The sequence below is a fragment of the Megalops cyprinoides genome, chromosome 13, assembly GCF_013368585.1.
Source record: "Megalops cyprinoides isolate fMegCyp1 chromosome 13, fMegCyp1.pri, whole genome shotgun sequence".
In the NCBI taxonomy this organism is placed as follows: domain Eukaryota; kingdom Metazoa; phylum Chordata; class Actinopteri; order Elopiformes; family Megalopidae; genus Megalops; species Megalops cyprinoides.
The window spans coordinates 9,326,897-9,341,577 of NC_050595.1; the positions used below are offsets into that span (position 1 = coordinate 9,326,897).

At 45.8% G+C, this 14,681-nt stretch overlaps 1 protein-coding gene across 1 annotated transcript; it reads right to left on the reverse strand.

Moving 5' to 3' along the window:
• Positions 1–11,965: 11,965 nt before the first annotated feature.
• On the reverse strand, positions 11,966–14,419 carry LOC118788082 (rhombotin-2). Its single transcript, XM_036543946.1, has 3 exons — positions 14,191–14,419; positions 13,084–13,299; positions 11,966–12,281 (listed from the first exon to the last, which is right to left on the reverse strand). The coding sequence occupies exons 1-3, from the start codon at positions 14,229–14,231 to the stop codon at positions 12,062–12,064; spliced, it is 477 nt and encodes a 158-aa protein (XP_036399839.1). The 5' UTR covers positions 14,232–14,419; the 3' UTR covers positions 11,966–12,061.
• Positions 14,420–14,681: the final 262 nt, after the last annotated feature.

Here is a 14,681-nt window from a genome sequence, read left to right on the forward strand (position 1 = left end):
CGCTTTTGCAATCCGAATGGACTTCTCCCTCAGCACCGGTGAGAGCTCAAATCTTCTAAAATGCTCAAACACAAACATTGACCTGCAGTGCAAACAAGCTTCTGCCAAGTCATGCAATCAGGGTTCAGAGTCCATATCCATCTGACTTTAAAGTAAACATAACAGAATCGTTTTGGTTTGACAGAGGCATGGGAGAGAACCGGATCCAACCCCCATTTGTCTTATAGGCACGGTGTTGCTCTGTTTTCTTGGCAGTTGTGCATCTTCTTTCCCTTTCCTGTTCCATTGTTGATATGGTTTCAAGCCATCCCTTCAGGCCTTGAGCTCTCTTACCCAGTAGACACACTTGTTCAGAGGAAGCTTTTGAAGGAGATGTGAATCGGGACCTTGGAAGCAGAACCGTTCAGAGCCGTAGGTCACACATACCCTTAGTAGCGTCTGATTCCCAGGGTGTGCGTCCTGTCCTCCCGAGCGGAGCTGTATTGCTGCGGAGGTCCTGCCGTGGGAGGGAAGGTCTGATTGGACATGGTGGTTTCTGGGTGAGGAGATGGTGGATGAGAGACCTCCAGGGCTCTGCTAAAGGACCCTTCGTGAAACTTCCTCAAAGAAATCCTCGATCCTCACTAGTTTATTCACTCCCGGCCCCACATGTCTCTCTCCCCACTGCAATTCCATTAACCCCTGCTGCATGTTCAGCATAATATGCTCACAAGCTGCTTCTTCAAGTTACTCCAATCAACTTTTTTTTTTTTTAAACTTTTAATGCCAGGAAGAACTAGCGCATTTTGTGAGAGCTTATGAACTTTCACCACAGTATATCAGATTGAGATTTATGGAGCCCTTTTACTGTGTGGTTAGTTTGTTTTCCTGTTAGCATGGTCTCCAGCACTGGGTTCCCTCTCCTGAGTCAACACAGCCCTCCATACCAGCCCTTGATGTCCATTTTCATGGCTGTCTGAGCGCAATATGGGCAGTCAGTATCAGACACCTTAAAAACCCTTGGAGGCAAGGAGTGGACCTTGAACGGTGTTTGAAACATTTGGTTTTAACTGCTGTGAAGTTTGCCAACGGAGAGAACCCCTGCGCGCCGCTCTCGGCTCCTGCGGGAACAAAGAAACAGCACTACATATGGGTATCGTTTGAGAGTGAAAATGAGTTATGACCCCCAAAAAAACATATGTAAAAGCCATCGATGTGATCAAAGGAAATATGTCTTTGATGGCATGGGTTGCATTTTTGATTAGGCTCATCTATGTTGTCCACCTGTAACCACACCCCCACTTGGCATCCCCAGGCACACTCATTTTCACACACACTCAGTTACCCCGATGCCTCATTCTCTGTGCTATAAGGCAGGAATTATAAAACTGTTACCACATTAACAGTTTATTGTGTGTCCTGCCTCGTGATATTGAGTTTGACAATGCCCTGATTAAAATGTCATGTACAATAGGCAAATTTACTGCAGGATTTTCAGTAGTCTTACAGTGCACATTTGAAAAGGCGTTTGCATTCCATAAAAGGTGTCCCTCGATGTAGTAATGTACACGTAGTACTGTGGTAGTGTAGTAATGTAGTAATGGTCTGTGAATGACAGTTGATGGTGAATACCCGGCTCTCACAGCTGCCACACCAGGGTGAACCCCAGCATGGCTCCTGAATTCCGCCCCCCAACACGCTGAATTCCCTCAACGCCCTTGGTGACTGGCTCTGTTTTGGTGGAGCACCAGGCAAGCTCAGATTTCAAGGAGGAAGATAAGATCAGCACACAGAGGCTTTTTATGTTGACCACCGCAGGTCAGTGCTGGACCCTCCCCTGGAGCTGCAGGGGTAACGTCTGAGATCTGGGGGGGGGTATGGAGTGCCCATAACTCCAAACCACGTTCAGTCACGCAAGACAAGAACAGGAATCTGGGTCAAAGGTCACATTTCCTCCACCATTAGCATTATTTATCTGCTTTTCCTTTTCAGGGCTTTCAAAACAGGGAGGGCATCTCTGTTCATAGCAAAGTGTCAGAGGAGTGAGGCAGATTCAATTCTAAGAGCCTCCTCTGAAGTGTCCTTGCGTTTTTAGTGCGTTTTTCCTGGTTTCAACCTCGTGCCACCATTGCCGCTGCTAAGGACCTCCGTCACTCCTGTGATAGGAAGGGCGATGCACACAGAAGCCTGTCTCTGCAGTCAGATGGTGATGGATGTGGCGGTGCACCGCACCTCGCCCACGGAGCAGCCTGTTTTGTGTCCACCACCATCCCGCTCAGCCTTTGAAAGGCAGCAGGCCTTGCTCCTGCTGCTCCACTCTCAGAGAGGGAGTCTCAGGGAGATAAAGTGTGGGAGACGCTCACCTCATCTCTGCAGTAGTCAGCCTGTAAAGGCCACCTCCTAGACCTGAGGGAGGGAAGGGGGAGTGTGAGAGCAGGAGAGAGCCGCTGAGGGCAGATAGGGGCAGTACGGCTACAGTCAGACGTGTGTTTTAGAGGTGACTGTTTCAATAACTGCCCCTTGACGCATTCACTCCCGGATAATTAAGTAATTTGTCACTCGTGTCACAAAAAATGACATCCCAAGCCTTACATCAAAGCTAGGATGACCTTAGCGCTGCACAGGTTAGGACAGGTAACTGCAATGTAGTGCCCCCATTTTGGCTGGAGTCCCACAGGTGTCAGTTTGGTACACCTTGTGAGAATGTGGCTTACAAAGTGTTTCGCCTTCTTGTGCAGTTTGAGTTTAGTGCATCCCCTTCTTCTCTCAACATTCTTTGTTAGTGGGAGGACTTTCTCGTGTGTTAGCAACCGCCACATCTTCAAGCTATTTGGTTGCCTCTCTCCCCCCCCCCACGCGCTGATGGTGGAGAAAGTGCGCGGACGGAACACGTGCTGAGGAGCGTGTCGACAAGCTGTGTCGCTTTCACTCGCCTGGGGAAAGTGCGTGCTCGAGGGGGGTCCGCCATGTGTTCCACACCGGCGCTATCCAGCCCAGTCCCGAAGACTCACACTTTAATTGAGTTTTCACTTTTAATCTCTGCAGACACGCTCCTTTTACAGTGGAAAACTTGTGCTTGGTGGCTTCTGGGACGGATGGTGAGGGACTGATAGGTGCGTAGGAGGACCCACTTGCCTAACCTCGCCCTGCCAGCCTCCACATCTGACCAGACTTGTTATTGCCTCCTCTTTCTCTGGATCCATGTTTTTCCACTGGCTTTTTTTGGAGGCTGTGGAAGAAGCCTGCAAAGCCAGTTTGTTTGTGAGACTGATTTTTTTGAATATATTCATTATCTCCACTTTTATGCCTTTCGGATTTCATTGTAGTAGGTCAGAGGAGATGCAGAGGAAAAGCTGAACTGGAAGCTGAAGTGTGCGTAAAATATGCTGCGTATGAAATCGAGCCCCCAACCATCTCCCTTTCATTAGAGGATAAATGAATAAGATTATGGTCAATATATCATCAAGTCAGATCAAAAAGGAGAAAATTAGAAAAGCTTCCGTTGAGATGTGTGTAGTAAGGTTTCCAGTGGGGTGTTGCATTGTGGGTATTGGGTGGGGACACTCTGGGGCTCTGTAGGGTACAGAAGGGTGGATGAACCCAGGAAGAGGGAGTAGCAGGCCCCCTAACCCCGGGCATCTGGTGAACAGAGAGTCCTGCACCCACCCCTCTCTCCCCAGAAAGGGGGCCGAACCCAGGCCCCTACCCTCCAATCGAAAACGAGTGTTCCTCACTCTGATTTCGGCAAACGCTATTCCTCTCTCGCCGGTCCTGCCTCCCTAACATCCCAGCATGCACATGGATGGATGTGTGTCCTGATGGATGTCTGTGGTAATTACGCGCGGAGATTATCCTTGCCGTCCCCCCAAACAGGCACCGTGTCAGCGGGAGTCTTACGATCCACGCATGTGGCAGGCAGAAGTGGGGACCCCGATGCGCTGGCTGCCTCAGCTAACGCTATTGTGAATCCTCATTGATTCTGACTGATCAGAGGTTCGGGTTCATTTCTGCAGGGTTACTTAAATATTCAGCCTTGTCACAAAGCGGGGAAATAAAGCATCGCTGTGCTGTTTTGTTCCCTCAGCTATTGTGACTGGGTTGAGCAAAAAAATATGTATTATGAACGATCCAGAAAAGAAACAAGAACAACATGAACAAAAACAGAATCACATAAAGCACACAGAGAACAAAGCAAACTGCTTTGACAGAAACACAGCATTATCTCTGCCTTGTGCCATGATAGCAATGAGAGGAATCAGTAGAGAAGCACTTTTACACCGTCTTTGCTGAACGTGAATCATTTCTGATCGTATTGTTAGCGTAAATTCAAGACACAGAGAGAAATAGTATAGTTTAGTCATGGTTCCTGGCTATATCTGAGTACATGCTTGTGTGTGTGCATGTATTGTGTTTAAGTTTCCCCTCTCACAGTCCTCACAGTCTCTCATGCTTTCTCTACTCTCTCGCTGTTGTTATTGTCAGCCCTGTGTTTCGTGAGGCTCTCCAGAGGGAGCGCAGATAGTGAGAGTGAAGGAGGAAGTCTAGGGAAATAAAGTGGAGCAGCGGGGAAGGACAGAGAGTGCAGAAGAGAGTGAGAGGCAGAGAAGGGGCACGGGTAGCCAGGGGGAGAGAGAAGGGTAGGGAGACATGTGAGTGTATGGCGAGAGAAATGGAGGACATCGAAGAGTAAAGGAAGAGAGGGAAAGATGAGCAGAGGGCAGGAGAGTGGGGAAGAGAAACAAAGTGGGAAAATGGAGGAAGGTGAGAGAGAGGAGAGGAGGGGAGAGGAGAGAAGCACAGAGGGGTGGAGGTGAGAGAGAAATGAGGGGATGAGGGAAAGATAGCGAGAGAGGAGGAGCAAAAAATAGGGAAAAAACACAGAGATGAAAGCAGGTGAGGGACGGAAGAAGAGAGAGAGAGAAATAGGGAGAGAGACCAAGAGAAATTTTGAGAGGCAGAAGAAGACAGAGGCAGAGAGAGGAAGAGGGGGGAGACAGGGAGAGATATAGAGACAAGAGAGAAAGAAAGGAGAGAGGGAGAAAGAAGAAAAGGTACAAAGGAGCAGCTCTTGAATTCCAGTCCTGCAGCAGCAGCGGGGTTCTGCTGAAGTGTTTGTGGGGCCCTGCGGTTTTTCAACCAATAAATCTACGGCACATATTTAATACTGTCAGAATGTGCACGCCGAGGGAGAGCTAAGAGGATATATGGTCATCGCTCACAAGCCCACTTCAGAGCGACCTGCTGCCGCATCCCTGCCTCCCCTCCCCCAACCCCACTACCCTTTCCAAACCTCCTCCTCTGTCCAACAGCAGAGGTCTGGGAAGGAATATGTATGTGTCTCTAGGCAGCTGGCTAGGTACTTACAGCTAGAGGTGAGACTCAATATATTACCAGTTTGGTCTCTATGAGGGGGTTGTATGTCACAAAGCACTATATCTATATATGTATAGCACTTTGTGACAATTTCAACTGCAAAAATGCATAGAAAATGATTGTACATACATTGTGTATCATAAGAGATCAGTGTGAGTTGTATGGTCTGATCAGCTGTGTGGAGATGCAAATTCAGGCTCCTCTAAGAAAAGCCCTGGGATGGCTTGAGGAAACGATAATAGCAGCAAACACAGTGATTCAAGTGTGAGGATGTCTGAGCACTTGAAATAGCCCCAACAGGAAAATGATTCACCGCAGTTCATCCACAGCCATCATCTACAAATACACTAGCAGCTGAATACCATGCTGCTTGAAGACATCATTTCCTCAGAGTGTCTGTACTGCACTGTCAAACATGGACTCTAAAAACACATCCATGTGCTCACAGAGTGCACACATAGATAGAGGAGTGCTTCCTCTATCTCTTTCACCATCATTTAGTGCACCCCCCCCCCCCCCCTCTTAGAAAGATGGAGGGGTTTTGTGTTAAATTTTTACTATAAAAATGAATCCTCAAATCTCTCTTTTCTATATCTTGGTGAGCTCACAATATTGCACTGGGGAATTTCTGGGAACTATAGAAATGGAGGGTAAATCTGGTCTGTTATGTCTAATTATTTTAAATCATTATTTTTGCACCCGTTATTCTGCTTTCATCAGTTTCTTATTTAATTCTTCACATTTGTCTTCGTCTCTTCTCCCTGCCAGAGAGCGGTGGCCCACTCTCTATTTAAGAGAGATTACCGCCATCTGCTGTTTGCTGCGGGAATTGCCTGAACGGGCTGAAGTGTTGTCAAGGTCAGCCTTCGACAAACAGACTGGTGCACATTGCGGTTTGCTGCAGAACATTCCCTCATTTTCCATGAGCGCAATTAGCTCATTGCAGTTTGAGGGCTATTCGTGGAGGGCTGGTGACATGCAGGGAGATGTTGCAGGCACGTCTGCGCACAAACACATTATTACACTCCTAGCCTTGTGCGCAGCTGGTAAGGATAACAAGTGATGTAACGGGCTATATGCAGTCCTCGCATGAGTCCACGTCTTTGAGTCGAGTCCTGTTTCTTGGTGAGGAGGCTCAGGCTCCGGGTGAGGTTGAAAGGACCTGAGATTGAAAGCAGGCGTTCTCACGGAGTCGCTTGGACGCGGCAGTGAAAACAGCCTTCACAGGGACCCGCATCTCAAACCCAGAGGCGCCGGCGTTGTTTGTCTCGGACGTCGAGCCCATGCACCTGCTCTGATCGCTGATGACGTGGATGCGGTTCAGGTGCCAGTTGCAGTTACGCGCCCTGGTCTCTGTGTGCGAACACCGCAGCGGTGATCAGCAAACATGATCCATGTTTGGACCGACTCGGTGGTCCGCAGAGTATTGTCCACACCTCTCCCCTTCCTCGGTTCATTTAAGCTCAAGGCATGCAAAAACAAACCTGCTTCCCTGAGACCAGAGCATCTAAGCCCCGGTCAAGACTCTGTCATAAAGCTGTCATATGTGACATGGTCACAATTTTATGTAACCAGGAATCCTACAGTCTTTCTTTCTCTAAATCCGTACACCTTAATCAGACTGCGTGTGGTACCAGTGCTCTCTATCTCTATGTCTCATGTGCGGAAAATCTGGCAAAGCGCTTTTGGACACAGCGTTGATTAGACCCATTCTGTCTGGCGTTGGGCTCCTGGCGCGGTGTCAGAAGGGGGGTGGTGTGTGCCGTTATATTTGTTCTGGTGTCGTCCTCGGATTTGGAGCCTTCATCACGTCTCGCAGAGGAGACGCTGTCTTGGAGCCGCTGCGCTGGGTTAACTTCCCAGCTCTTTTGCGACTTTTTTGTTCCCCTCTCGCGCACGGAGACGGGCACCATGCGCTCTCTCATGTGGTCGCGGTCCTTTCGCGATCCAAACGCGAACCACTTGCTAGCGTCTGTTAGCGGCGCATCTCCCGTTCCCGATTACGACATATTTAAACATTTTGTGGGACCTCACACGCGAGTCAAAAAACATGGCAGCCCATGGATGCAATTATCCGACTCAGACACGTCCCAGCCAAGACGACTGCGCTCGCAGGGGATCTGAGTGAGGGGATTATGAGATCCGAAGTAGAGGAGATGTCAGCTGAAATCGCAGGTCTTTAGGGGGCTGACAGGCACTGGGAAAGATGCCCTTTGATGGAAGCATTCCCATGACGGGCACAAAGCTACAGAGAGGTAATGGGGAACCAGAGGAATCTTAGCTTAATGCTGCATGAAAGCATCTTGACCACATTATCAGCTTTTTCTACCGTCTCAATTCTCCGCTACTTAGTCTTCCTGCCTTTCCCATTCCCCTTTGTACAGAGTCGGCTATAAATAGCATGGCAAAGCAAACACAACAATCGCGCGAGTCTTCCCTGTCAGCGTTTGACAGCCGTCTCATCAGTTCGAGCCTCTGGAAGCCTTCAAAGCTTCAGTGCTCCAAAACCATGTGTTACAACCGCCTTTTAGAAACTGTTGGGGGAACAACGCTGGAGTTAGCAAAAAAAAACCCCTCACAGTTCGTTCCCAATCAAACGGTACTTTTCGCCCAGAGTTATTCGTGTTTAAGCTCATAAATAATGGGTGAACTCCATAAATCCATCAAGAAGTTCTCACATCCCGGGCCATCGATCACTGAGCTGAGACAATGAGAAGCATTGCGCCAAACCAGACATGCTTAAAAATAACAAACACATAAATTAGCAGACGACTATGGAGACTCGAGAAGGTTTAAATCATTCCTGATGGGGTAGTCAACAGATATTTGTTTATTATTTTCTCTGGAGAGTGATCAGTCAGGGTTGTTTCCAGTTGTGATTACTTTGGGCAGGTTCATGAAGGTATCTGTAGTGGATGCCGCTGTTGCGCAGTTGTTGTAAATGTTAGCTGCAACAGAAAGATGTCAGAGGTCACAGAGGCCACAGCTGACAGTATCAGACAAAGTGGTCGCCATAGTGGCCAAGCCCGGAGGCGGAGTCTCCCAAGAGATGCTGTATGTCAGATTTATTAGGAGACTGCGGAAGAGTCCTGTTCAATCGCAGAGAGAGGAACAGGCCAATTGGAAGGCACTCTTGCTAACCACCCACGACTTCTGGCACATACACAACCAGAGCTGTGTAGACAACATGTGGGCCACATTATTTGACTAGTCGATATGCAGAGATAATATGCAGCTCATTCTGTATGCATACCAACAAATTCAAAGTGCGGCCCTTATGGGTGATTCCAGACTTTTTGCCAGAAGTATGCATTCACAAGTAAGTGAGTAGCATTGGATTGTGTTGACACATTTTGTCATACCATCTGATTCACACAGTCCATGCAGCTGACCTTTGTCACATAATCACCAGAGACATGCTATACCTCGAAGAAGTTCCTCTGGAGTTCCCCATGTTGAAATTTGAATATCATTTCTTCTGCTGGTTGGGCATTGCTGGCCGTGAGAATTAAACTGCTGGAGAGGCAGCACATAGGCCATTGGCATGCTCGTAGTGGGATTTTCAGTGCCAGAGTTTGCCAAACGCTTTGGTGTGCACTGGGTGTACTACTTTAGGCCTCAGATTCAGAAACACTGTGTGTGACATACAGTGCCTTCTCCTGGGAACCATGCTGAACCACACACAGCTGTTTTGGGCTGACTTCACAGGGGCCCATCACCATCCTTGTGACATCCATGCCCACTGTGGTGTGAGCATTCCTACCCGCTGAGGTTACTTAATTAAACACAATTAGCCATGTATAGTGCAATTTACAATGTACTGTAAAAATGTTAGTTGTGGCTTTGGTTCATGGATGGTTGAAATAATCAGCTGTTTGTGAAATGGCACATGAGTCATGTCCATTGATACACATACTTGCATAAACATAAGATAATTTATATGTATGTTTTCCCTGCAGAGCAATCCTGATCGTTATCCTGATTGATGATAAATATAACATTAATGATAATAATAAAAGTGATTTCAATGAGTGATTTCACATCTGTGGAGTTTTTTGAAGAGTTACAACTTTTTAGCACTGGTGTTGTTGAAGTCATTCTTTCACGCATGCATCGCAACCACGGAGAGGATGCATCTTTGCACTCGTGAACTATAAATCTCTCCCTCTCTGTCTCTCTGTTTCCCGCTCTCCGCTATAACAGATCTAAGATCAGCGTTCAACGCATAGTCCCCTCATGTGGCCTAAGCACAGAGATGACCTGAGGTCAGTGTTTCGGAGGGGAGCGAGGGAGCGACTCGGACATGCTGCTGCTCCTCCATCACTGCCCCATCCAGCACGCCAACGCCTCGCTCTGCCGGCATAATCCCTCCGGAGCCGGCGGAGGCAGCAGAGAGGGGAGGGTGGCGAGATTCGGGAGGGCTCTGGAAAGGATGAATCAGGAGCCGATCAGAGCGGGATCCCCTAATGAAGCAGCCCACATGAAAGGGGGCGCAGACGTCTCTCAGGACCTGTTTTTAGGGCGTATATATATATATATGGCACGTCTGCGTGTGCATGTGGGTGGCTGTGTCACTGTGCCTCATCCTTTCAAGAAAGCCCCAACGGGATCGGGGATAAGGAGCGATCACCCCTTCCCCATCGACGCAAATTAATTCCATGCTAGCCGAGCAAAGAGCCGCCATTTTCTCTTCTTCTCTGCGGCTAGACCGATATTCTCTCTAATGGTCTGGCAACTCATTCCTCAAGTGTGCAAGCAACTGACACACCAACAAGCGTTGGGTTATCTGCCGAGCTCTTCTTGTGTTTAGATGAATATTTGCAGACTCCACCCTGCAAAGCCACAATATATATATATATATATATATGTAAAGGGCATATTGCATTTATGTCCATGATACCAAAGGAACAGCAACATCAAACAGAAATGTTTCCAGGTAAAAATTATGGAAACAATGCGACCCAATGGAGCAGGCAGCAGTTCTCACTTGCAACAGCACTATCTGAGTACACCTGTTATTCAGGCTCACACACTGTGGCTGATAATAAGAGAAAATAGACTGAGACAATGGATTGCAGATGGTCTGAGGAATCCATACCGCCTGTGGATCTGTTTTGGCTTGCATTAACCAAAGGCAAATACAGACATGCAATTTGCGTCTATAGTCTACTACTGCCCTCTTGTGGTGAGTTGTGAAGCTGCAGGAACATTCAAGTTAAAAACCAGTGGTATTAAAATTGAGGAGGGGGGTCACAGGGGAATTTCACAGGGAGACTTTATGTGCAAAGTGGTATGGTAGTTCACAAGAATTAGCTAACAGGTTTGATCCCTGCTGTTGACAAGTACTTCTTCAAACCAACAGCAAGACTCCCCTTCGCTAGATCCTGCTAAACTAACAAAGGCTTGAACCATGACGCCAAGGTTATTTGTATTTACTTCAAAAGCGATAACTAGGCAATGCAAGCATGCTAGTGGTACAGTTTTTTTTTCTAATAAATGCATATAGATAAAGAGAATGTCAACATGAATAGGGTGGATTCTATGGTATGGATGGATCTGTTAGTACCAAAATATTTTCTTTCATCAGTTATTTTTTTATTCATTCGGTGTCATTTTGTTTATGGTTTGAAATACTGTATGTTTACTCATACTGTGCCAGTTGATCCATCCCAAAGGTCTAATTACAAGATAACTAGGACAGCTTATGGCCAACAAATGTTTAATTTTGAAGCTTAAGTACAGATTTTGTGAAACATTTTATATTCTTTTCATTATTTGTTCTCTATTTTAAAGCCCTCACATATGTGACTGTTGCTGGACTAATATGAGGCAGAGCTACAGGGAAATGTAGATCCTCCTGAAATTTCAGCATATGTAACAGAGTTGATTGATATGGTTGGCCAAATATTGAATATAAGTATCAATTCAGAAAATCTCTCACAGTGAACATATAGTTTTTGTTCATAAAGACAACCCTTTTAATCTAGTTTTAACTTTTTTACTTTAACATAATTTAATAATTCTATTCAACACATTAAGTAAGAGTGTTCCAAAAGGCAAAAATTGAACTATTTTTGTTTTATTGCAAGAGGAGAATGTATGTAAACATCCCAGCAGTCCTGGTTATTTTTGCAGTGCAGACAATGAGAAGACTGAATATACTGTCACAGTCACACACTAACATTCTTTAGACCCATCAAAGCCCTGCTTCCTCCCATTCATGCCGACCTGTATCCACATCTGAACTCTATGAACATAGAAATGATCTGTTAAGAAGAAAAGTTCACCTTATATTCCTTCTTGCGAAGACAATAACTGATAAAACAAAAGAGCTGTTATTTACACTATTCAGAAATGTGCATTAAAGCCTTAGCTGTGTGATCAACCATCACTGATTCCAAAAAACTGTTCCAAATACTGCTTCCAGTTGATTCTAAAAAGGACATGAAATACTGTATCATTATTATTTTGTTCAAAAGTCAAATGTCTACGATTTAAATAATACAATGAATTCAAATACAAGCAAGTGTCTTATTGCATATACATATCCATAAAAGGAGTTAAAAATGAATGGATTAAAAAAGATCTGAGACTCATCACTGAAACTGGCCGTCTGGGGCTAGAACAAGCTGCCCCTGTATAACCTCTGTGTTCATATCTCTCTCTCTCTCTGTGAGGAAGACGTGAGAGAGACACAGGGAGCAAGGGCCTAAGCCATGTTGTTGAGCTTGGTCCACTCAAAGATGTCCTGCTCGCACACAATGTCCGAGTTGATGAGCAGGTAGCGGTCACCCACGCAGAAATGTTTCTGGCAGGCGGCACACTTGAAGCACTCCAGATGGTACACCTTGTCCCGCACGCGCATGGTCATCTCGAAGGCCCGGATCCGCTTCTCGCATGACGCGCATAGGCCGTCCTGACCGAAGAGCCTAGATGAGGGACAGGGAAGACATCAAGAAGTGACCAACCCCCTTTACCTCCAGGACGCTGCAGGAGGGGAGTGCTTTTCATCCTTTGTAGTCGTGACTGACTGTTCTCTGTAATGTGCTCCTGACATACACGTCTACTGTCAGCAGAGAAAACAAAGCTTACAAGTATATAGTGTGTCGGGTCCAAAAAAAAGGGGTGTAGGTAACAACTTAAGCCCAGTGATTCAAGAACAAATTATTTCACGTGATATAGATTTACAGTACCAGTCAAAAGTTTGAACACACCTACTCATAGAAGGGTTTTTCTTATTTTTTACTATTTTCCACTTTTTTAGAATAATAGTAAAAGACATCAAAACTATGAAATAGCACAAATGTAACTATGCCTGCTGACTAAAAAATGTTAAACAAATCAAAACTATCTTATATTTCAGATTCTTCAAAGCAGCCAGAAATAATTTTAAATTATTTTTTTGGAAAGAAATTCATACATAGGCATCAACTTCACTGTTTATATTTGCCTAAGAAAAAAATTTCAAGCATTTAAGCATGTCTTTAGATCCAAATGTCTTTGAATGCATGTTTCCCATTATCTTAAGTGTGTCCAGACTTTTGACTGGTACTGTACCTTACACTATTCCAAACTTACCCAGTCAAAATTCAGTTCACCCACTTTTCCAGGTGCTTTTACAATAGGGCTATTGCTGCTAAAATGTTATGCGTTACAGTAATGCTACATTCACCACTGCTGGCTGGCTGTCAGCGTGAGCGAACGACAGGCTGCCTGTGGCGCTGGACCCACCTGAGGTAGTCCCTGCGGCACAGCTTCCTGCCCAGCTTGTAGTAGAGCCTGCGGCCGACCTCCCCCAGCCGGCAGCCGCACAGGTCGCAGCTCAGGCAGTCTTCGTGCCAGTACTGCTCGATGGCCTTCAGGAAGAAGCGGTCGCCGATGCTCTGCTGGCATCCGCCGCACGTCAGCAGGGAGGGCGGCATCTGCAGGACCTCGTCCACCGGCTCCCTGCGCAAACGGGGCACCTCGAGGTTAGCACGGGGAACTGACAGGGGGCTTTTAAAACGACGACAACGAAGCAATTCTACAACGTTTAAGTGGTAGTAGAATGTGTATCAAATATTTTTATTGATTGATAGATTGATTTGTGATTGATGTCTCAGTGCTGAAACGGTAATGGAGAACAACTCCAGTCCAAATGTCCAGTCCAAGTGACGTGTGCGTTCATGCTATTTGGTCACAAGGGGGCACTGTCTCCAACAAAATAACTGCATTCACGAAAAAAAGGCACGCTAGAGGCTCTCGAGTATTACGGTCAAAATTGAAATGGTGCCACACTAGCCAATAAATGAGAGTACCCTTCCTCAGTTACAACAACACTTTATTAAATTAAAATGAAAATATTCGCAATGTAGAAAACAATATCTGCCAATGTTTTTAAAGACAACACCTTTAAATAAGTTCCGATGAAACTATTGGTGTGTACATCTTGGGTAAAGTCAGTTTCATTTTCATAGTATTTCGCCATCGTAAAAATGTAATACGCCGTGCCAATACAACTTTGAAATAAAAATGCTTGTGCGTAACAGAAATGCATCACTCGGTTTTCTTCTGTGACGGCTTGCCCCTCAGCTTCTTATTACATTTGGAAAGTTGGAAATAAATGCTCGTTGCAATGTTTCCTGTATGTGAAAACAGTGTCGACCTGCCTGCGGTGAACAGTGAGCAAAATTTTAAATACCGCTTAAGTAAAATAACTATGGCAAAGTAACTAGATAATTTTTTGGGTCGGTGTGCTTCTCAGAGGTCCACTCTGCAGTAATAATAATTAAAATCAGAAAGAGGCCCCTTTTACAAATAAATATACGTCTTTGTTCACTTTAAAAACATAGCACTTACTCGGGAGCTTCCAAGCTCTTTCTCTCGATTGTAGATGACATTCCAAGACGTTCCTTTTTGTAACCAATGGCATCAACACCTCAGTTGATGTGTCGCCCACTTCTGAAAGGAGACAGCGTTTCTTGTCTTTATAAACCCTGTTTTCGTGCAGCAAGACGTTACATCCAAATCCCAGACTGACTTGGTATCTCTTTTAGTACAATTAAGTGCACACATGCAAATCCAATGCAAAAAAAAGATCCGCTGCACCTGATCCGCCTATAGCGGAAAATACACACGTCCGCACGGTGCGTATTTAATTTCTTTACCTATTCGCATCACTTGCTGAATTTAAGGTGCATGGTTATCGAGGACATGCCATGAAACGATGGTTTTATTTGATGCCTTTGGCAATGACCGGAGATTCTTCCTTCCGTGTAATTTCCTGGAAGTCTTTGGATGCTGGACGTATTCTTCTGATCTTATTAATCGAATTCCTTTTCAATCACCCA